Source organism: Oncorhynchus clarkii, chromosome 11 (genome assembly GCF_045791955.1).
Source record: "Oncorhynchus clarkii lewisi isolate Uvic-CL-2024 chromosome 11, UVic_Ocla_1.0, whole genome shotgun sequence".
In the NCBI taxonomy this organism is placed as follows: Eukaryota; Metazoa; Chordata; class Actinopteri; order Salmoniformes; family Salmonidae; genus Oncorhynchus; species Oncorhynchus clarkii.
Genome location: NC_092157.1, coordinates 1,043,990 through 1,065,789, shown reverse-complemented (window position 1 = coordinate 1,065,789; position 21,800 = coordinate 1,043,990). Strand labels below are relative to the sequence as shown.

Sequence of the window (21,800 nt, the reverse complement as noted above, 5' to 3'; positions counted from 1 at the left end):
TTAAATCAAATTCATTCATTGAATCAGATGGCTCATTAATCACAAAGCCCACTGATATTGCAAACTACTTTAATTACTTTTTCATTGGCAAGATAAACAAACTTAGGGATGACATGCCAGCAACAAACGCTGACACTACACATCCAGGAATATCTGACCAAATTATGAAAGACAAGCGTTGTACTTTTGAATTCTGTAAAGTGTGTTGAAGAGGTGAAAACATTGTCTATCAACAATGACAAGCCACCAGGGTCTGACAACTTGGATGGAAAATTACTGAGGATAATAGCGGACGATATTGCATCTCCTATTTGCCATATCTTCAATCCAAACTAGAAAGTGTGCCCCCTCAGGCCTGGAGGGAAGCTGAAGTCATTCCCCTACCTAATAGAATAGTAAAGCCCCCTTTACTGGCTCAAATAGCCGACCAATCAGCCTGTTACCAACCCTTAGTATTTGACCAGATACAATGTTATTTTACAGTAAACAAATTGACAAACTTTCAACACCCTTATAGGGAAGGACACTTACACACATGACTGATTGGCTGAGAGAAATGATGAAATGATGATGCTGATTAAAACAGAGCAGGTTTGTTCATTGCGGCTTTTGACATTATCGATCATAGTCTGCTGCTGGAAAAACACTACAGTTGAAAAGTTTGGGGTCACTTAGAAATGTCCTTGTTTTTGAAAGAAAAGCACTTTTTTTTGTCCATTAAAATAACATCAAATTGATCAGGAGGGATGGCAGGGTAGCCTAGTGGTTAGAGTGTTGGACTAGTAACCGAAAGGTTGCAAGATCGAATCCCTGAGACAACAAGGTAAAAATCTGTAGTTCTGCTCCTGAACAAGGCAGTTAACCCACCTAGGCAATCATTGTAAATAATAATTTGTTCTTAACTGACTTGCCTAGTAAAATCAGGAATGTGTTGTAGCTGATTTTTTTATGGAATATGTACACAGGCCCATTTTCAGCAACCATCCCTCCTGTGTTCCAATGGCACGTTGTGTTAGCTAATCCAAGTTTACAATTTTAAACGGCTAATTGATAATTAGAAAACAGTTTTACAATTACGTTAGACCTGCTGAAAACTGTTCTGATTAAAGAAGCAATTAAAACTGGCCTTCTTTAGACTAGTTGAGTATCTGGAGCATCAGCATTTCTGGGTTTGATTACAGGCTCAAAATGGCCAGAAACAAAGACTTTCTTCTGAAACTATTCTTGGAATGTAAATCACAGAACATATAGGTAGTGGCAGCTGCAGAGAAGTAGCTGGACATACAAGATTTGACTTCAGAAGAGTTACAGGGTGTGTTGAGTGGTGGTTTTCTGCCCTGGTGGTGCAGGAGTAGATATGGTCAAAGTAGTGGAATGGGGAAGTGAGTTTTTAATTAGTGTAGAGTTAGTTGGAATGGTGTTTATTTGACATTTTTCCCATTTTGTATCACAGTATAATGGATATATATTATAGTCCAGTTGGGGGCGGTAATGCAACACATTGGATGCCAACCGTCGTTAAACCCCGAAGAAGAAGTTAACAGCACAGAAGTTAATAACGAAATGGCTTCGCTTCCTTTCGTTCGAGGGGCTCTACTCGTGTCGTTTTCGGTTCTTTTGACTGTAGTTCTGGGGTTCGGACTCCCAGCGTTGCTGAATGCTGTCGCTAAATGCTGTGGTTTTCCTGAGACCAGTGTGTCAGAGTGCATAGTCGGGGTGTATTTCATTTTTGTACTCTATGTCGCGACACCACGGATACCCAGAGGAACGATAGAGGTACAGAAGCCTAAAATATCTCACCTGTACGGTATACCACTGAAAATCTAATGCCTTTTATATTTTATTCCACACTGCATCTACGCTATACTGATTTAAAGTTGAACAAAGCAGATAAGACATTAAATCATATCATAATAAGATAAAAGTATCCCACAATAGTTTGAAATTAAATGGGTCAATTCCAAGCAGTGCAGTTTCTCAGCTTGCCTTTCCATCTATTCAAACCCTTTAAAATGACACTTTGTGTTGGGTAATATTAGTTTGTCCATGTTGCAGGTAAAGGGAAAGGCAGTATTCATCACAGGCTGTGACAGTGGTTTTGGTCATGCCACGGCTAAGCACCTCCACAAACTGGGCTTCACTGTCTTCGCTGGATGTCTGTTCAAGGTAATGCTGTTAGTTTATGTCCAGGTAAACTGTCTGTTCAAGGTAATGTTATTAGTTTATGTCCAGGTAAACTGTCTGTTCAAGGTAATGTTTATATCCAGGTAAACTGTATGTTCAAGGTAATGTTATTAGTTTATATCCAGGTAAACTGTCTGTTCAAGGTAATGTTTATATCCAGGTAAACTGTATGTTCAAGGTAATGTTATTAGTTTGTCTAGGTAAACTTGCTGTTCAAGGTAATGTTTATATCCAGGTAAACTGTCTGTTCAAGGTAATGTTATTAGTTTGTCTAGGTAAACTGTCTGTTCAAGGTAATGTTTATATCCAGGTAAACTGTCTGTTCAAGGTAATGTTTATATCCAGGTAAACTGTCTGTTCAAGGTAGTGTTTATATCCAGGTAAACTGTCTGTTCAAGGTAATGTTTATATCCAGGTAAACTGTCTGTTCAATGTAATGTTTATATCCAGGTAAACTGTCTGTTCAAGGTAATGTTTATATCCAGGTAAACTGTCTGTTCAATGTAATGTTTATATCCAGGTAAACTGTATGTTCAAGGTAATGTTATTAGTTTATGTCCAGGTAAACTGTCTGTTCAAGGTAATGTTATTAGTTTGTCTAGGTAAACTGTCTGTTCAAGGTAATGTTTATATCCAGGTAAACTGTATGTTCAAGGTAATGTTTATATCCAGGTAAACTGTCTGTTCAAGGTAATGTTTATATCCAGGTAAACTGTCTGTTCAAGGTAATGTTTATATCCAGGTAAACTGTCTGTTTAAGGTAATGTTTATATCCAGGTAAACTGTCTGTTCAAGGTAATGTTATTAGTTTGTCTAGGTAAACTGTCTGTTCAAGGTAATGTTATTAGTTTGTCTAGGTAAACTGTCTGTTCAAGGTAATGTTTATATCGAGGTAAACTGTATGTTCAAGGTAATGTTTATATCCAGGTAAACTGTCTGTTCAATGTAATGTTTATATCCAGGTAAACTGTCTGTTCAAGGTAATGTTTATATCCAGGTAAACTGTCTGTTCAAGGTAATGTTTATATCCAGGTAAACTGTTTGTTCAAGGTAATGTTATTTGTTTATGTCTAGGTAAACTGTCTGTTCAAGGTAATGTTATTAGTTTGTCTAGGTAAACTGTCTGTTCAAGGTAATGTTATTTGTTTATGTCCAGGTAAACTGTCTGTTCAAGGTAATGTTTATATCCAGGTAAACTGTCTGTTCAAGGTAATGCAGCAGATGCTAAGGAAATGGAAAGTAGGATTTCTGTCTGTGAAATAATAGGCTGGCGCAGTAGTCTGAGTTTGTGCTGATTGTTGAAATGTTCAGAGAGCCATTGACTATCGTCAGACAGTTTTGGAGTTCTTCTGAGTTGATGCCTTTCCTTTCCAGGATAAGGGTGGGGAGGGGTCCAAGGAGCTGGAGGAGATGCAGTCAGATCGGATGAAGGTGGTTCAGCTGGATGTCTGCAGTGAGGAGCAGGTGAACAGAGCTGTGGACTACGTCAACACACACCTGGACGACTCACAGAGAGGTACAGGACACCAGTCTGTCTCTCTGCCAGACATCATACCATAAACAGGAACATGAACGGCATCATGCAGAACTCTTTCTACATTATCTAGAATAAATATGCTGATTTTTGATCTGAATTATTGGGTATAGTGAATGATTATCTGCATGACAGTGAAAGCAGATGCAGTGCATTCAGAAAGTAGTCATACCCCTTTACATATTCAATATTTTGTTACAGCCTGAATTCAAAATAAAAAACCTCACCCATCTAGACAGGTGTGTTTTTTTTCCCAAAATCACATCCAATCTATCGAATTTACCTCAGGTGGACTCCAAGTTGTAGTGACATCTCAAGGATGAACAATGGAAACAGGATTCATCTGGGGTCAATTTGGGGTGTTATGGCAAGGGGGTGTGAATACTTACAGTACCAGTCAAAAGTTTGGACACACCTACTCATTCAAGGGTTTTTCTTCATTTTTACTATTTTCTACATTGTAGAATAATAGTGAAGACATCAACTATGGAATCATTCCCCCTCAGGAGACTGAAAAGATTTGGGTCCCCAGATCCTCAAAATGTTCTACAACTGCACCATCGAGATCATCCTGACAGGCATCCTACATGTAAAAATTACCTCAACTAACCCCCGCACATTGACTCTGTACCGGTACCCCCTGAATATAGCCTCCACATTGACTCTGTACTGGTACCCCCTGAATATAGCCTCCACATTGACTCTGTACCGGTACCCCCTGTATATAGCGTCCACATTGACTCTGTACCGGTACCCCCAGTATATAGCCTCCACATTGACTCTGTACCGGTACCCCCTGTATATAGCCTCCACATTGACTCTGTACCGTAACACCCTGTATATAGCCTCCACATTGACTCTGTACCGTAACACCCTGTATATAGCCTCCACATTGACTCTGTACCGGTACCCCCTGTATATAGCCTCCACATTGACTCTACTGGTACCCCCAGTATATAGCCTCCACATTGACTCTGTACCGTAACACCCTGTATATAGCCTCCACATTGACTCTGTACCGTAACACCCTGTATATAGCCTCCACATTGACTCTGTACCGTAACACCCTGTATATAGCCTCCACATTGACTCTGTACCGGTACCCCCTGTATATAGCCTCCACATTGACTCTACTGGTACCCCCAGTATATAGCCTCCACATTGACTCTGTACCGTAACACCCTGTATATAGCCTCCACATTGACTCTGTACCGTAACACCCTGTATATAGCCTCAACATTGACTCTGTACCGGTACCCCCTGTATATAGCCTCCACATTGACTCTACTGGTACCCCCAGTATATAGCCTCCACATTGACTCTACTGGTACCCCCTGTATATAGCCTCCACATTGACTCTGTACCGGTACCCCCTGTATATAGCATCCACATTGACTCTGTACTAGTACCCCCTGTATATAGCCTCCACATTGACTCTGTACCGGTACCCCCTGTATATAGCCTCCACATTGACTCTGTACCGGTACCCCCAGTATATACACTGACCTACTCCTCTGCCCCTCTACCCTACTCCTCTATCACTCTACCCCTCTACCCTACCCTACCCCTCTACCCTAGCCTCTGTTTTATTTTTTTACTTTAGTTTATTTGGTAAATATTTTCTTAATGCTTCTTGAACTGCACTGTTGGTTAAGGGCTTGTCAGTCAGCATTTCATGGTAAAGTCTACACTGTTGGTTAAGGGCTTGTCAGTCAGCATTTCATGGTAAAGTCTACACTGTTGGTTAAGGGCTTGTCAGTCAGCATTTCACGGTAAAGTCTACACTGTTGGTTAAGGGCTTGTAAGTAAGCATTTCATGGTAAAGTCTACACCAGGGGTGTCAAACTCAAATACCCAGTGGGCCAAAATGTAAAACCTGAACAAAGTCACGGGCCAACATTGAACAAATTAACCTTTTAATATGGACCCAAACAAGTTTTGCTTTAACATTGAATATGGAACAAGCATCGCTTATTACCATACAATATATAATTTAATAGTGGAGACATGCAAAATCGAATTTCAAATGAAAAAACACATCAATGGCATTCATTTATTAAATAAATAAAATTTAAATAAAAATTGTATGCCTCTTTTCTATTTGCAGCCTTCTGATTTAAATACCAAAATAAACTTTTTCCACTGGCTAATAATTTTACAAATAAAATGATAATAAATCAATCAACCATTCAAGCCCATGCCTTGTAGCAAGAAAAAGTGCATAAAGAAAACGTTAATTATTGCACACTGGTCTAATCTGATGTGCCCAAGCCAGATACCTGGCATCTCTTCTTGGATGCTAGTTCATCAATGTCTGGGCTCAAGCTCTGAGCTGAAGAAATCCTCAGTATCGAGCGAAGATGTTCATCAGTCAGACGTCTCCTGTGAGTTGTTTTGGTCATCTTCATCGAGGAGAAAAGTTGCTCGAGAAATGTCTGTGATGATGCGCCCCCGCCCCTGAAGCTGCAGGTTCAGCGCATCGAGATGGCTTGAGATGTCACAGAGAAAGGCCAGCTCACACAGGAACTTTTGCTCCCGGAGCTCTGCTGTATCCTTCCCTTTGGTTTCCAGGAATTGACATATTTCCTCACGCAGCTCGAAACATCTGTTCAGTACTTTTCCTCTGCTTAGCCATCTCACCTCTGTGTGATACGGCACGTCTGCGTATTCCGAACCACACTCCTCCAGAAAAGATTTAAACTGGCGGTGATTTAGACCTTTGGCTCTTATAAAGTTAACTACCTGTGTTACTGTGGTCATAACATGTTCCATCTTTAGGGCTTTGGCACACAGTGCTTCCTGATGTATGATGCAGTGGTAAACAGTTAGCTCACCTGCACAGTTCACTTCCTGCATCTTCTCCCGAACCATGCCCACCAGTCCACTCTTTTTACCGCACATCGCTGGCGCACCATCTGTCGTTAATCCAACGAGTTTATCCCACGGCAGCTTTATTTCAGTTACACATTTGGAAACCTCCTCAAAGATTTCCTTTCCTGTGGTTGTGTCATGCATTGATTTGAATCCTAATAGCTCCTCCGTAACACACAGATTTGAGTCCACTCCACGGATGAAGACTGACAGCTGAGCAGTATCAGATGCGTCGCAGCTCTCATCCACAGCGAGGGAGAACGCAACAAAATCTTTTCCCTTTTCCATCAGCTGGTCATACAGATTGGTGGCAAGATCACATGTGCGATCAGCTACTGTGTTCCTGCTCAGGCTCACGTTTGAAAATGCTTGTTTTTTCTCTGGGCATACGAGGTCACAAACCTTCATCATGCACTTTTTCATGAACTCTCCCTCATTAAAGGGCCGGGCTGATTTTGCGATCTCTGCTGCCACTATATAACTAGCCTTTACAGCAGCCTCGCTTTGTGATGTGGCTTTTTTAAACATATTCTGTTGTGAAACCAAACTTATTTTCATCTCCTCTACTTTCTGGCTCCTTTGAGTCAAATCAAATCAAATCAAATCAAATCAAATTTTATTTGTCACATACACATGGTTAGCAGATGTTAATGCGAGTGTAGCGAAATGCTTGTGCTTCTAGTTCCGACAATGCAGTAATAGCAAGTAATCTAACTAACAATTCCAAACTACTGTCTTGTACACAGTGTAAGGGGATAAAGAATATGTGCATAAGGATATATGAATGAGTGATGGTACAGAGCAGCATAGGCAAGATACAGTAGATGGTATCGGGTACAGTATGTACAAATGAGATGAGTATGTAAACAAAGTGGCATAGTATAGTATAAAGTGGCTAGTGATACATGTATTACATAAGGATACCGTCGATGATATAGAGTACAGTATATACGTATGCGTATGAGATGAATAATGTAGGGTAAGTAACATTTATATAAGGTAGCATTGTTTAAAGTGGCTAGTGATATATTTACATCATTTCCCATCAATTCCCATTATTAAAGTGGCTGGAGTTGAGTCAGTGTCAGTGTGTTGGCAGCAGCCACTCAGTGTTAGTGGTGGCTGTTTAACAGTCTGATGGCCTTGAGATAGAAGCTGTTTTTCAGTCTCTCGGTCCCAGCTTTGATGCACCTGTACTGACCTCGCCTTCTGGATGATAGCGGGGTGAACAGGCAGTGGCTCGGGTGGTTGATGTCCTTGATGATCTTTATGGCCTTCCTGTGACATCGGGTGGTGTAGGTGTCCTGGAGGGCAGGTAGTTTGCCCCCGGTGATGCGTTGTGCAGACCTCACTACCCTCTGGAGAGCCTTACGGTTGAGGGCGGTGCAGTTGCCATACCAGGCGGTGATACAGCCCGCCAGGATGCTCTCGATTGTGCATCTGTAGAAGTTTGTGAGTGCTTTTGGTGACAAGCCGAATTTCTTCAGCCTCCTGAGGTTAAAGAGGCGCTGCTGCGCCTTCTTCACGATGCTGTCTGTGTGAGTGGACCAATTCAGTTTGTCTGTGATGTGTATGCCGAGGAACTTAAAACTTGCTACCCTCTCCACTACTGTTCCATCGATGTGGATAGGGGGGTGTTCCCTCTGCTGTTTCCTGAAGTCCACAATCATCTCCTTAGTTTTGTTGACGTTGAGTGTGAGGTTGTTTTCCTGACACCACACTCCGAGGGCCCTCACCTCCTCCCTGTAGGCCGTCTCATCGTTGTTGGTAATCAAGCCTACCACTGTTGTGTCGTCCGCAAACTTGATGATTGAGTTGGAGGCGTGCGTGGCCATGCAGTCGTGGGTGAACAGGGAGTACAGGAGAGGGCTCAGAACGCAACCTTGTGGGGCCCCAGTGTTGAGGATCAGCGGGGAGGAGATGTTGTTGCCTACCCTCACCACCTGGGGGCGGCCCGTCAGGAAGTCCAGTACCCAGTTGCACAGGGCGGGGTCGAGACCCAGGGTCTCGAGCTTGATGACGAGCTTGGAGGGTACTATGGTGTTGAATGCCGAGCTGTAGTCGATGAACAGCATTCTCACATAGGTATTCCTCTTGTCCAGATGGGTTAGGGCAGTGTGCAGTGTGGTTGAGATTGCATCGTCTGTGGACCTATTTGGGCGGTAAGCAAATTGGAGTGGGTCTAGGGTGTCAGGTAGGGTGGAGGTGATATGGTCCTTGACTAGTCTCTCAAAGCACTTCATGATGACGGATGTGAGTGCTACGGGGCGGTAGTCATTTAGCTCAGTTACCTTAGCTTTCTTGGGAACAGGAACAATGGTGGCCCTCTTGAAGCATGTGGGAACAGCAGACTGGTATAGGGATTGATTGAATATGTCCGTAAACACACCGGCCAGCTGGTCTGCGCATGCTCTGAGGGCGCGGCTGGGGATGCCATCTGGGCCTGCAGCCTTGCGAGGGTTAACACGTTTAAATGTCTTACTCACCTCGGCTGCAGTGAAGGAGAGACCGCATGTTTTCGTTGCAGGCCGTGTCAGTGGCACTGTATTGTCCTCAAAGCGGGCAAAAAAGTTATTTAGTCTGCCTGGGAGCAAGACATCCTGGTCCGTGACTGGGCTGGGTTTCTTCCTGTAGTCCGTGATTGACTGTAGACCCTGCCACATGCCTCTTGTGTCTGAGCCGTTGAATTGAGATTCTACTTTGTCTCTGTACTGGCGCTTAGCTTGTTTGATAGCCTTGCGGAGGGAATAGCTGCACTGTTTGTATTCGGTCATGTTACCAGACACCTTGCCCTGATTAAAAGCAGTGGTTCGCGCTTTCAGTTTCACACGAATGCTGCCATCAATCCACGGTTTCTGGTTAGGGAATGTTTTAATCGTTGCTATGGGAACGACATCTTCAACGCACGTTCTAATGAACTCGCACACCGAATCAGCGTATTCGTCAATGTTGTTATCTGACGCAATACGAAACATCTCCCAGTCCACGTGATGGAAGCAGTCTTGGAGTGTGGAGTCAGCTTGGTCGGACCAGCGTTGGACAGACCTCAGCGTGGGAGCCTCTTGTTTTAGTTTCTGTCTGTAGGCAGGGATCAACAAAATGGAGTCGTGGTCAGCTTTTCCGAAAGGGGGGCGGGGCAGGGCCTTATATGCGTCGCGGAAGTTAGAGTAACAATGGTCCAAGGTCTTTCCTCCCCTGGTTGCGCAATCGATATGCTGATAAAATTTGGGGAGTCTTGTTTTCAGATTAGCCTTGTTAAAATCCCCAGCTACAATGAATGCAGCCTCCGGATAAATTGTTTCCAGTTTGCAGAGAGTTAAATAAAGTTCGTTCAGAGCCATCGATGTGTCTGCTTGGGGGGGGATATATACGGCTGTGATTATGATCGAAGAGAATTCTCTTGGTAGATAATGCGGTCTACATTTGATTGTGAGGAATTCTAAATCAGGTGAACAGAAGGATTTGAGTTCCTGTATGTTTCTTTCATCGCACCATGTCACGTTAGTCATAAGGCATACGCCCCCGCCCCTCTTTTTACCAGAAAGATGTTTTTTCCTGTCTGCGCGATGCGTGGAGAAACCTGTTGGCTGCACCGCTTCGGATTGCGTCTCTCCAGTAAGCCACGTTTCCGTGAAGTCATGTCCAGGTCCTTGTATTTGTCATGGTGTTTCGTTTCATAGTGTCGTCTAATGTTGTACTCCTTACTTACAGCCACGTTGACTCCACAAACAAGACAAACAGGTTTGTCTTTTACATATGTAAACAGATATTCTGCCTCCCACTTGTCCAGAAAGCTCCTGTTTTCTGCCTTTCTTTTCGCCATTTTTGGGAAGGGTTAGCTCGCTGACAGTTGTAGCGTCTATGTTGCTATGACTACTGTCACAGAGGAGAGAGCGTTTCTGGGTCCTGTCCTGATTGGCGCGCGAAAACAGCAGAGCATTATGGGATTCGTAGTATTAGTGGTGAATGCGCTGTATAATACCGGCGGGCCAGCTCTAGTAGTAATTTGGTATTGTCTCGCGGGCCAAATATAATTACCCCGCGGGCCAAATTTGGCCCACGGGCCAGAGTTTGACACCCATGGTCTACACTGTTGGTTAAGGGCTTGTCAGTAAGCATTTCACAGTCAAGTCTACACTGTTGGTTAAGGGCTTGTCAGTTGTCACTTGGTTTGGGATGAGTAGGACCGCAGAGTGAAGGAAAAGTAGCCAACAAGTACTCAGCATATGTGGGAACTCCTTCAAGACTGTTGGAAAAGCATTGCTCATAACGCTTGAGAGAGTGCCAAGAGTGTGCAAAGCTGTCAAGGCAAAGGGTGGCTACTTTGAAGAATCTAAAATATATTTTGATTTGTTTAACTTTTTTTTTGTTGGTTACTACATGATTCCATAGTTTAATATCTTCACTACAATGAATGAAATAGTAAAAATAAAGAAAAACCCTGGAATGAGTAGGTGTGTCCAAACTTTTGACTGGTACTGTATGTAAATTCGATTTTCTGTATTTCATTTTCAGTAAATTTGCATACATTTCTAAACATGTTTTCACTTTGTCGTTATGGGGTATTGTGTTTAAATGCTGAATTCAGGCTGTGACTATGTTAAATCAAGAAGAAAATGTGTCAATGGAGACACTGAAGGAGACCAAGTCATAACCTTCTCTATTCCCCTGATCAGGTCTGTGGGCGGTGCTGAACAACGCAGGTGTGTCTACGTTTGGAGAGGTGGAGTTTACGACCATGGAGACGTACCGACAGGTGTCAGAGGTCAACCTGTGGGGGGTTATCAGGGTCACCAAGGCCCTCCTGCCCCTCATCCGTAGGGCCAAAGGTCAGCCACACACAACTGCTTCAGACACAAGTACTAAATAACTACCGCCCTGTAGCACTCACATCTGTAGTCATGAAGTGCTTTGACAGGCTGGTCATGGCTCACATTAACTCCACCATCCCAGAAACCCTAGACACACTCCAATTTTCATACCACCCCACCCCATCCATCTATTGCACTCCACACTGTGCTCACCCATCTAGATAAGAGGAATACCTATGTGAGAATGCTGTTCATTGACTACAGCTCAGTGTTAAACACCCATTGTCCCCTCCATGCTTGTCACCAAGCTTAAGACCATGGGACTGAAGACCTCCCTCTGCAACTGGATCCTGGACTTCCTGATGGGCCACCCCCAGGTGGTGAGGGTAGGTAACAACACCTCCGCCACGCTGACCCTCAACACGGGGGCCACTCAGGGGTGCGTGCTTAGTCCCCTCCTGTACTCCCTGTTCACCCACGGTTGCGTGGCCAAACACGTTTCCAACACCATCATCAAGTTTGCCTGATCACCGGCGACGATGAGACAGCCTACAGGGAGTAGGGCAGTGTGGTGCCAGAACAACAACCTCTTCCTCAACATTAGTAAGACAAAGGAGATGATTGTGGACTACAGGAAACGAGCGGGCGAGCACGCCACCTTCCACATGGACTGCAGTGGAGCGGGTCGAGAGCCTCAAGTTCCTGTCCAAATCACTAGGAACTTAAAATGGTCCACACACAGTCGTGAAAAAGGCACAACATCACCTATTCTCCCTCAGATCCTGAAAGTTGTACAGCTGCACCATCGAGAGCATTTTGACTGGTTGCATCACCGCCTGGTGTGGCAACAGCACCGCCCTCGATCGCATGGAAGGTGGTGCAGACAGCCCAGTACATCACTGGGGCCATCCAGGACCTCTAATCAGGTGGTGTAAAAGGAAGGCCCAGCCACCCAAACCATGGTCTGACACCCAACAGACTCCTGAACAGCATCTAGACTGCTAAATAGCTAACAGAATGGTAACACAGACTGAGTTGACCCTTGTATTTTCTCTAACACACACATAACATGCTCGCACATTTATACTGACTCTACACACACTCACATACAATCATCATATAGACTGCTGCTACTCTGTTTATCATATATGCTGATGCCTAGTCGTGCCTAGTCACCTTACCACTATACATTTGGAAAGTGTTCAGACCCCTTGACTTTTTCCTCATGTTACATTACAGCCTTATTCTAAAATATATATATTTTAAAAAAATCCATCCTCACACAATACCCCATAATGACAAAACAAAAACAAATTACTTATTTACATAAGTATTCAGACCCTTTGCTATGAATCAAAATTGAGCTCCGGTGCATCCTGTTGCCAACCTGTGCTAAATGCAATTGATTGGACTTGATTTGGACAGGCAAGCCTGTCTATATAAGGTCCTACAGTTGACAGTTCATGTCAGAGCAAAAACCAATCCATGAGGTTGAAGGAATTGTCTGTAAAGCTTCGAGACAGGATCGTGTTGAGGCACAGGTCTGGGGAAGGGTACCAACAAATGTCTGCAGCATTGAAGGTCCCCAAGAACACAGTGGCTTCCATCATTCTAAATGGAAGAAGTTTGGCACCACCAAGACTCTTCCTAGAGCTGGCCGCCCGACCAAACTGAGCAATCGGGGGAGAAGGGCCTTGGTCAGGGAGGGGACCAAAATCAAGGAAGTCAAGGAGTCTGAATACTTTCTGAATGCAGCTTCTTACATTATCCTGTCTTTCTTCCTTGTGTTAGTTCTACATGGATTACTACATTGCTTGGAGCACATGACATAACTTTAATTGTAGTCATTTAGCAGAGAAACACAACATCTGCAGTGTTTACTGTGAATGTGATTTCCATGAACGGCAAGCAGTGCTGGTGGTTTGTTTGAATCCTCTGACTTGGAGCCTAATAATATGGATGAAAAGGGCTCTGTTTAGGTGGTGGTGGTACGGGGGCTCTGTTTAGGTGGTGGTGGTGGTAGTGGTACGGGGGCTCTGTTTAGGTGGTGGTGGTGGTGGTACGGGGGCTCTGTTTAGGTGGTGGTGGTGGTAGTGGTACGGGGGCTCTGTTTAGGTGGTGGTGGTGGTGGTACGGGGGCTCTGTTTAGGTGGTGGTGGTGGTACGGGGGCTCTGTTTAGGTGGTGGTGGTGGTGGTACGGGGGCTCTGTTTAGGTGGTGGTGGTGGTAGTGGTACGGGGGCTCTGTTTAGGTGGTGGTGGTGGTGGTACGGGGGCTCTGTTTAGGTGGTGGTGGTGGTGGTGGTACGGGGGCTCTGTTTAAGTGGTGGTGGTACGGGGGCTCTGTTTAAGTGGTGGTGGTACGGGGGCTCTGTTTAGGTGGTGGTGGTGGTGGTACGGGGGCTCTGTTTAGGTGGTGGTGGTGGTACGGGGGCTCTGTTTAGGTGGTGGTGGTGGTGGTACGGGGGCTCTGTTTAGGTGGTGGTGGTGGTGGTACGGGGGCTCTGTTTAGGTGGTGGTGGTGGTGGTACGGGGGCTCTGTTTAGGTGGTGGTGGTGGTGGTACGGGGGCTCTGTTTAGGTGGTGGTGGTGGTGGTACGGGGGCTCTGTTTAAGTGGTGGTGGTACGGAGGCTCTGTTTAGGTGGTGGTGGTACGGGGGCTCTTTAGGTGGTGGTGGTGGTACGGGGGCTCTGTTTAGGTGGTAGTGGTACGGTAGTGGTGGTACGGGGGTGTTTAGGTGGTGGTGGTGGTGGTGGTACAGGTGGTTCTGTTTAGGCTGCGGTGGGGCGGGGGCTCTGTTTAGGGTGAGGTGGTGGTGGTACGGGGGATCTCTTTAGGTGGTGGTGGTGCGGGGGCTCTGTTTAGGCTGAGGTGGTGGTACGGGGGCTCTGTTTAGGTGGTGGTGGTGGTACGGGGGCTCTGTTTAGGCTGCGGTGGTGGTGGTACGGGGGCTCTGTTTAGGTGGTGGTGGTACGGAGGCTCTGTTTAGGTGATGGTGGTGCGGGGGCTCTGTTTTGGCTCGGGTGGTGCGGGGGCTCTGTTTAGGCTGCGGTGGTGGTACGGGGGCTCTGTTTAGGCTGCGGTGGTGGTACAGGGGCTCTGTTTAGGTGGTGGTGGTGGTACGGGGGGCTCTGTTTAGGCTGCGGTGGTGGTGGTACGGGGGCTCTGTTTAGGCTGCGGTGGTGGTACGGGGGCTCTGTTAGGCTGCGGTGGTGGTACGGGGGCTCTGTTTAGGCTGCGGTGGTGGTACGGGGGCTCTGTTTAGGCTGCGGTGGTGGTACGGGGGCTCTGTTTAGGCTGCGGTGGTGGTACGGGGGCTCTGTTTAGGCTGCGGTGGTGGTACGGGGGCTCTGTTTAGGTGGTGGTGGTGGTACGGGGGCTCTGTTTCGGTGGTGGTGGTACGGGCTCTGTTTAGGCTGCGGTGGTGGTACGGGGGCTCTGTTTGGGCCGCGGTGGTTTAGGCATAATGTTGTTTGTGTGGAATGTAATATACTGCATTGAGCTGGTAGAAAATGAGTGACCAACTGACTGGCGCTTTGGTCAATCAGTCGCTGCTCTGTAAAGCTCCTGAAGAATGTTTTTAAGATGTGGTTTTGAGGCTAGTTGGACTGTAGAGGCATGCCACTGGAGCATTTACTAACAGGCTCAGAGCTTGGGTTCATACTGCTTTTCTTCTAGAAATAAAAAGTGAAAAGGTAGACTCAGCGTTATGTTGTTGTCACCAGCAGCACCTCAGATATTCATATGAGAGTGATGCAATACTTTTCCGTGTTTCAACGCTCTTCGTTGTTTCAGAAATCGATTGCTGTTTACTTTGTGCATCGATTAATCTACCTTTTTTAATGTGTTCTAAATCACTGTGTTAAATAGATATTGATCTATGTAATAACCTAATGCCACTGTGTTGTTAAATAGGTATTGATCTAATGCCACTGTGTTGTTAAATAGGTATTGATCTAATGCCACTGTGTTGTTAAATAGGTATTGATCTACGTAATAACCTAATGCCACTGTGTTGCAGGTCGTGTGGTCAACCTGGCCAGTATGTATGGGCGGATGGGCAATGCCCTGCGTTCTCCATACTGCGTATCTAAATATGGCGTGGAAGCGTTCTCCGACTGTCTACGTTACGAGATGAAGGCCTGGGGGGTCAAGGTCTCCGTCATCGAGCCGGGGAACTTCATTGTGGCAACGGGCATCCTGACCCGGGACATTGTGGCGACCACTGCTGATAAACTGTGGCGCGAGGCGCCCCCTGGTGTCCAGGAGGACTATGGCCACGCCCACTTCGACAAACACATGGCTCTGATGAGGTCATACTGTAGCAGCGGACAGAAAGATGTCCAGCCCGTCCTAGATGACATCACCGACGCCATCACGTCACGCCGCCCGTTCACGCGCTATAACCCCATGGAGCCTCACTGGTGGATCAGGATGCAGGTGATGACGCACCTACCGGCCGCCATCTCCGACCGTCTCTACTTCTGAACTGGAGGATCCCTGTCTCTGATCGTCTCCATACGTACAGTGTATCCTATTGCATTAGGGTTCCGTTCCACTTTAGTGTCTAAAATTGGGGAATTCCCTATGGAAAATTACAAGCGATCGATTCTCAATATGTTAAATCTAATTTGAATGAATTTCCTGACTTGACTGATTTAACAATTTCTGTTCTCCTTGGATCATGAGGTCCAGAGCCCACTGCTGTAGCTAAGGATTCCTTCACACTGGAAATCTCAGTGATTGAGCCATTTTGAACACTATACACTATTGTCCTATCTACAATATATACGTTATTCACCCCCTTGGAAATGGGATCTTTTCGTCTTCTTAAGTAATACATGAAGCTGTAATATTCAAGTGATGAAGCCCATGTTTGGAGGTTATATTGGCGCGGGTGTTAGGCCCGAGGTGAACACCAGCTCCCAGGGCATTATCACTTTTATACGGGTTATTGACATATTTTCATAAACATTATTTTGATGAATTTACTCATACAGTTTCATCCTTCCACGAGATATAGTCCCGACACAAATCTAGGGTTGCTACCCAAGCCGGCTGGTTGTTCATTCTATCGGTTCGGTTGCCAGAGACGCGACCCAGTCGTTGTCCTTTTGTTCTGTGTCTATGGACGCGACCCAGTCGTTGTCCTTTTGTTCTGTGTCTAGGGACGCGACCCAGTCGTTGTCCTTGTTGTTCTGTGTCTAGGGACGAGACCCAGTCGTTGTCCTTGTTGTTCTGTATCTAGGGACGAGACCCAGTCGTTGTCCTTTTATTCTGTGTCTAGGGACGAGACCCAGTCGTTGTCCTTTTGTTCTGTGTCTAGGGACGAGACCCAGTCGTTGTCCTTGTTGTTCTGTGTCTAGGGACGAGACCCAGTCGTTGTCCTTTTGTTCTGTGTCTATGGACGAGACCCAGTTGTTGTCCTTTTATTCTGTGTCTAGGAACGCGACCCAGTCGTTGTCCTTTTGTTCTGTGTCTAGGGACGAGACCCAGTCGTTGTCCTTGTTGTTCTGTGTCTATAGACGCGACCCAGTCGTTGTCCTTGTTGTTCTGTGTCTAGGGACGCGACCCAGTCGTTGTCCTTTTGTTCTGTGTCTATGGACGAGACCCAGTCGTTGTCCTTGTTGTTCTGTGTCTATGGACGAGACCCAGTCGTTGTCCTTTTATTCTGTGTCTAGGAACGCGACCCAGTCGTTGTCCTTTTATTCTGTGTCTAGGGACGCGACCCAGTCGTTGTTCTTTTATTCTGTGTCTATGGACGCGACCCAGTCGTTGTCCTTGTTGTTCTGTGTCTATAGACGCGACCCAGTCGTTGTCCTTTTGTTCTGTGTCTATAGACGCGACCCAGTCGTTGTCCTTTTGTTCTGTGTCTATGGACGAGACCCAGTCGTTGTCCTTTTGTTCTGTGTCTATGGACGAGACCCAGTCGTTGTCCTTGTTGTTCTGTGTCTATGGACGAGACCCAGTCGTTGTCCTTTTGTTCTGTGTCTATGGACGAGACCCAGTCGTTGTCCTTTTGTTCTGTGTCTATGGACGCGACCCAGTCGTTGTCCTTGTTGTTCTGTATCTATGGACGCGACCCAGTCGTTGTCCTTGTTGTTCTGTGTCTATGGACGCGACCCAGTCGTTGTCCTTGTTCTGTATCTATGGACGAGACCCAGTCGTTGTCCTTTTGTTCTGTGTCTATGGACGAGACCCAGTCGTTGTCCTTGTTGTTCTGTGTCTATGGACGAGACCCAGTCGTTGTCCTTTTGTTCTGTGTCTATGGACGAGACCCAGTCGTTGTCCTTTTGTTCTGTGTCTATGGACGCGACCCAGTCGTTGTCCTTGTTGTTCTGTATCTATGGACGCGACCCAGTCGTTGTCCTTGTTGTTCTGTGTCTATGGACGCGACCCAGTCGTTGTCCTTGTTCTGTATCTATGGACGAGACCCAGTCGTTGTCCTTGTTCTGTATCTATGGACGAGACCCAGTCGTTGTCCTTTTGTTCTGTATCTATGGACTAGACCCAGTCGTTGTCCTTTTGTTCTGTATCTATGGACGAGACCCAGTCGTTGTCCTTTTGTTCTGTATCTATGGACGAGACCCAGTCGTTCGTTCTAAATGTTCCATTGCCATGATGGCTGGCAATGATCTTATCCCTTGCTTGCTATTTGGCTAACACAGTCATGTCAAACAGTGTAGCCAGAATAACAGCACAGTAGCTGGGGTTTAAGCTGTTTTCTAGTGACTCTTTCGGGATACCTCCATAACAATGAGCTAATGATTTCTCCTGGCATGGAACGCTGTCTGGTTCTCTCTCTCTCTCTCTTCCTCTCCCTCCCCCCAAACTGAAGCTGGAATGACAGCAAACGAGCTACAGTTACTGTTTTTCTGTTGACATTTCGTTTGTATAGATCCATAAAAATGATGCTGAGTCATGATTTCGACTGGCTGAGAGAAGCTGCCTGTTTGTCCTGACATGTTCATTAATAGCTGGAGATCCAATTTCAATATTGTATTATTATTATTTTTAAATATTTTGCAAACGCAAGGCTATTACAAATCTCCGCTGTTGAAAACCAATTGTTAATCTAAAAGAAATGTGATAATGTCTAGATGCTTTTTATAGTGGAGATCAAGTCTATAAATTGCCTGGTTGGGCTGATGAGACAGTGGATTGCTTAGAGTAAATAGACATTTTAACGTCATAGATTTAGCCTGTGGTAACTTGTAGAATAGACAATGGCTGGAATGTGGTTTTAACCAACCAGGATTAGACCCACCCATATAAACCTTGATTGAGATAAGTATTCAACCCTCTGAGTCAATACATGTTAGAATCACATTTTGGCAGCGATTACAGCTGTGAGTCTTCTTGGGTTGGTATCGAAGGGGCCGATTCAGACTGAGGAAATGCCTTTGCACTTCTCAGTTGGTATTCAGACTTACCAAGCATGTATTGCGCTCTACAGGCGTGGCTACCATGCCCTCAATGAATAAATATCATTCAATCACTGACTTGCTGGCTAATGGATTATTTCCTTTGTTGTGAAGTTCACATTCAACAGTGTTGAATCGTGAGATGGGTTGAGAATATTATGGATCGATGAAATTAAGCATCTAAATATATTGATCTCTTTCAGCACCAACTCGTAGATTTTTGTGGGTTATTTCGTGCCGATGTTAGGAAAGTGAATCATTCTAATCAGGTTTGGTGAGCCTTTACGTATTAAATATATTATTGAATCAAAAATAGTGTTATGATTCATCCTGAAAGTCGCCGTATTCAAGTTCAATCCATAAAATATTGGAAGGTGGGAAAATGTGGACAGTAGTCATATGAACTAAACATGGAGCTGTGATGAACCGTGCGGCAGGTTGAAACTGCTACGTTCGAGTTCCATAAGGACTCTAATAGACACCGTTAGCCTAATGTCACCCTGGAACAACGACAGACGACCGAGGAAGGAAGGGGAATGGTGCTAAATGTAGGAAACTAGAGTGAAAGTTAGAACTGCATGTGGGTATTACTGACGGTGGCTCCCGATAGTGGCTCACATTTAACATGATACACATTGTAAAGATAAACTGAGAAAACTGAGAAAACATTCTAAAGAGAATAAATCAGGTTTAGCCATTTAAAGGCCTATAGATTGGGTCTTCAAATGTCAATCCCTGCAAGTTATTAGGTTAGAGCAAGTTCAAACCCCCGAGCTGACAAGGTACAAATCTGTCGTTCTGCCCCTGAACAATTTAAAGTCTATTTCACTGTGGCAAGGGGCCGTAACACATCATGTTGATATGATTTTAATTTGGCCTCTATAGGACTGGTTTCACATTTGTCTCCAGGAAAAATTATCTAGACCAGTTACTATATGTAGGCTATCTCCAAACAGCTTACTCATTTTACCTAGCGGCAGGGTAGCCTCGTGGTTAGAGCAAGTTCAAATCCCCGAGCTGACAAGGTACAAATCTGTCGTTCTGCCCCTGAACAAGGTAGTTAACCCAGTGTTCCTAGGCCGTCATTGAAAATAAGAATTTGTTCTTAACTGACTTCCCTAGTTAAATAAATGATTGATTATAAATTACAATGAATGGTGTTATTTCTATCAAGAATAAAATGAAGGTAAACTGGGCGGGTGTTTAATTCTGACGATTCTGTTACAAAACTTTTCTTAAGCAAATGGCACGAAATGGGGAGGGACCTACCTGAATTTGTCCAATAGAAACTCTTGTTTTATTAGCAAAACAGAACAAATTATTACACGCTAGAGGCAGGCAAGAGGGTGTAAGGCCGTATTTAATGTTCTCACTGGCTGTCACCTTGATTACTCAAATTATTCTCTCAACCTTTTCACCTGCATTGTAAACTTTCATTCTAAGTCTGTTGTAGCAACCTCATGATGGGTATAGGTCAAATTAGAGTATCATGTCGTGGCCTAAACATATCGATGATACATTGAACTGGGTGAATGAAATATGAATAACAGTCATCCAATATGCTGTAGTAGAAATAAGGCCGTCCTCCATCTCAAACGGCACCAACCGTGGCTGAGGTCACTCCGTAGACAGGAAAGTGTATAAAAAGCCAACACAGCGATGTGCTCTGGTCTGAACTTCCCCCTGAGAGCTTTCCACACCTCAATTGTGCAAAAGTCTACATATTTTCAAGCAGATTTAAGTCTCTAAACTGTAACTAGGCCACTCGGCAACATGCGATGTCATCTTGGTAAGGCACTCCAGTTTTATGTAGCCTGGTGTGTCAGGTTAGGACGAGGCAGTTGCTCAGTGACATGTTGGATTTGCCCCAAACATAAAACTTAGCATTTATGCCAAAATGTTTATTCCTTTTGTGTTTAAAAGAAAGTTTTACTTCAGTGCCTTGTTAGATACAGGATGCTTGTTTTGGAGTTGTTGAGCTGTCTTCGGTTATCTCCTGTCACAGCCATTACACTCTGTAGCTATTTTAAACTCACCAAGGGTCTCATGGTATTATCCTTCCTGCCCTCCATTCAGAAGGAAGACCGTATACTTGTTGTGTCTGGGTGGCAATGAGACTTTCAAAAAAGCTCCCTGGTCTTTGTAGTTTAATCTGTGCTTGAAATTCAATAGTTGACCGAGGGACCTTTCGTATGTATGGGGGACAGAGGAAGGGGTAGTCAATCAGGAATCATGTCAAACCCTACTATTTCATACAGTACAGGTAACCTATAATTTGTTAAGCAACAATTTACTCCTGAACTCATTTAGGTTTGCTTAAACAAAGGAGGTGAATTTTTATGCAATGATTTTTGTTATTTGTTTTTATTAATTTGTAGAAATGTATTTTGTGTAGAACAATAAATAAAATCACAATCCATTCCAATCCAATTTTAACAACAAAATCCAAGGGGCTGAATACTTGAGATTAGGGTGTTTAATATGACCCGTTACTGTCTGACTCATTATAAATGATGCAATGCCTTGACATTCATACATGTTTCCATTCAATTATGAAAAATGTCATCGAAAAGAGGACACTAGCCGTCCAGTGTTGGTTCTGAGGAGGATAACCTCTCTGTTCTACTGTTGGTTCTGAGGAGGATAATCTCTCTCTCTGTTCTACTGTTGGTTCTGAGGAGGATAACCTCTCTCTGTTCTACTGTTGGTTCTGAGGAGGATAACCTCTCTGTTCTACTGTTGGTTCTGAGGAGGATAACCTCTGTTCTACTGTTGGTTCTGAGGAGGATAACCTCTCTCTCTGTTCTACTGTTGGTTCTAAGGAGGATAACCTCTGTTCTACTGTTGGTTCTGAGGAGGATAACCTCTCTCTCTGTTCTACTGTTGGTTCTGAGGAGGATAACCTCTCTCTGTTCTACTGTTGGTTCTAAGGAGGATAACCTCTCTCTCTGTTCTACTGTTGGTTCTAAGGAGGAT

At 44.8% G+C, this 21,800-nt stretch overlaps 1 protein-coding gene across 1 annotated transcript; it reads left to right on the top strand.

Annotated features, from left to right (window-relative positions):
• The first annotated feature begins 1,542 nt into the window (after positions 1–1,542).
• LOC139420119 (3-hydroxybutyrate dehydrogenase, type 1) lies at positions 1,543–21,435 on the top strand. The gene is made up of 5 exons (XM_071169854.1): positions 1,543–1,776; positions 2,056–2,166; positions 3,559–3,700; positions 11,266–11,418; positions 15,422–21,435. The coding sequence occupies exons 1-5, from the start codon at positions 1,564–1,566 to the stop codon at positions 15,886–15,888; spliced, it is 1,086 nt and encodes a 361-aa protein (XP_071025955.1). The 5' UTR covers positions 1,543–1,563; the 3' UTR covers positions 15,889–21,435.
• Positions 21,436–21,800: the final 365 nt, after the last annotated feature.

Coding starts and splice junctions, on each gene's coding strand:
- LOC139420119 (XM_071169854.1), top strand. CDS start 1,564: ATGGCTTCGCTTCCTTTCGTTCGAGGGGCTCTACTCGTGTCGTTTTCG. Junction 2,167..3,558: donor TCGCTGGATGTCTGTTCAAG/GTAATGCTGTTA, acceptor TTTCCTTTCCAG/GATAAGGGTGGGGAGGGGTC. Junction 3,701..11,265: donor CCTGGACGACTCACAGAGAG/GTACAGGACACC, acceptor TCCCCTGATCAG/GTCTGTGGGCGGTGCTGAAC.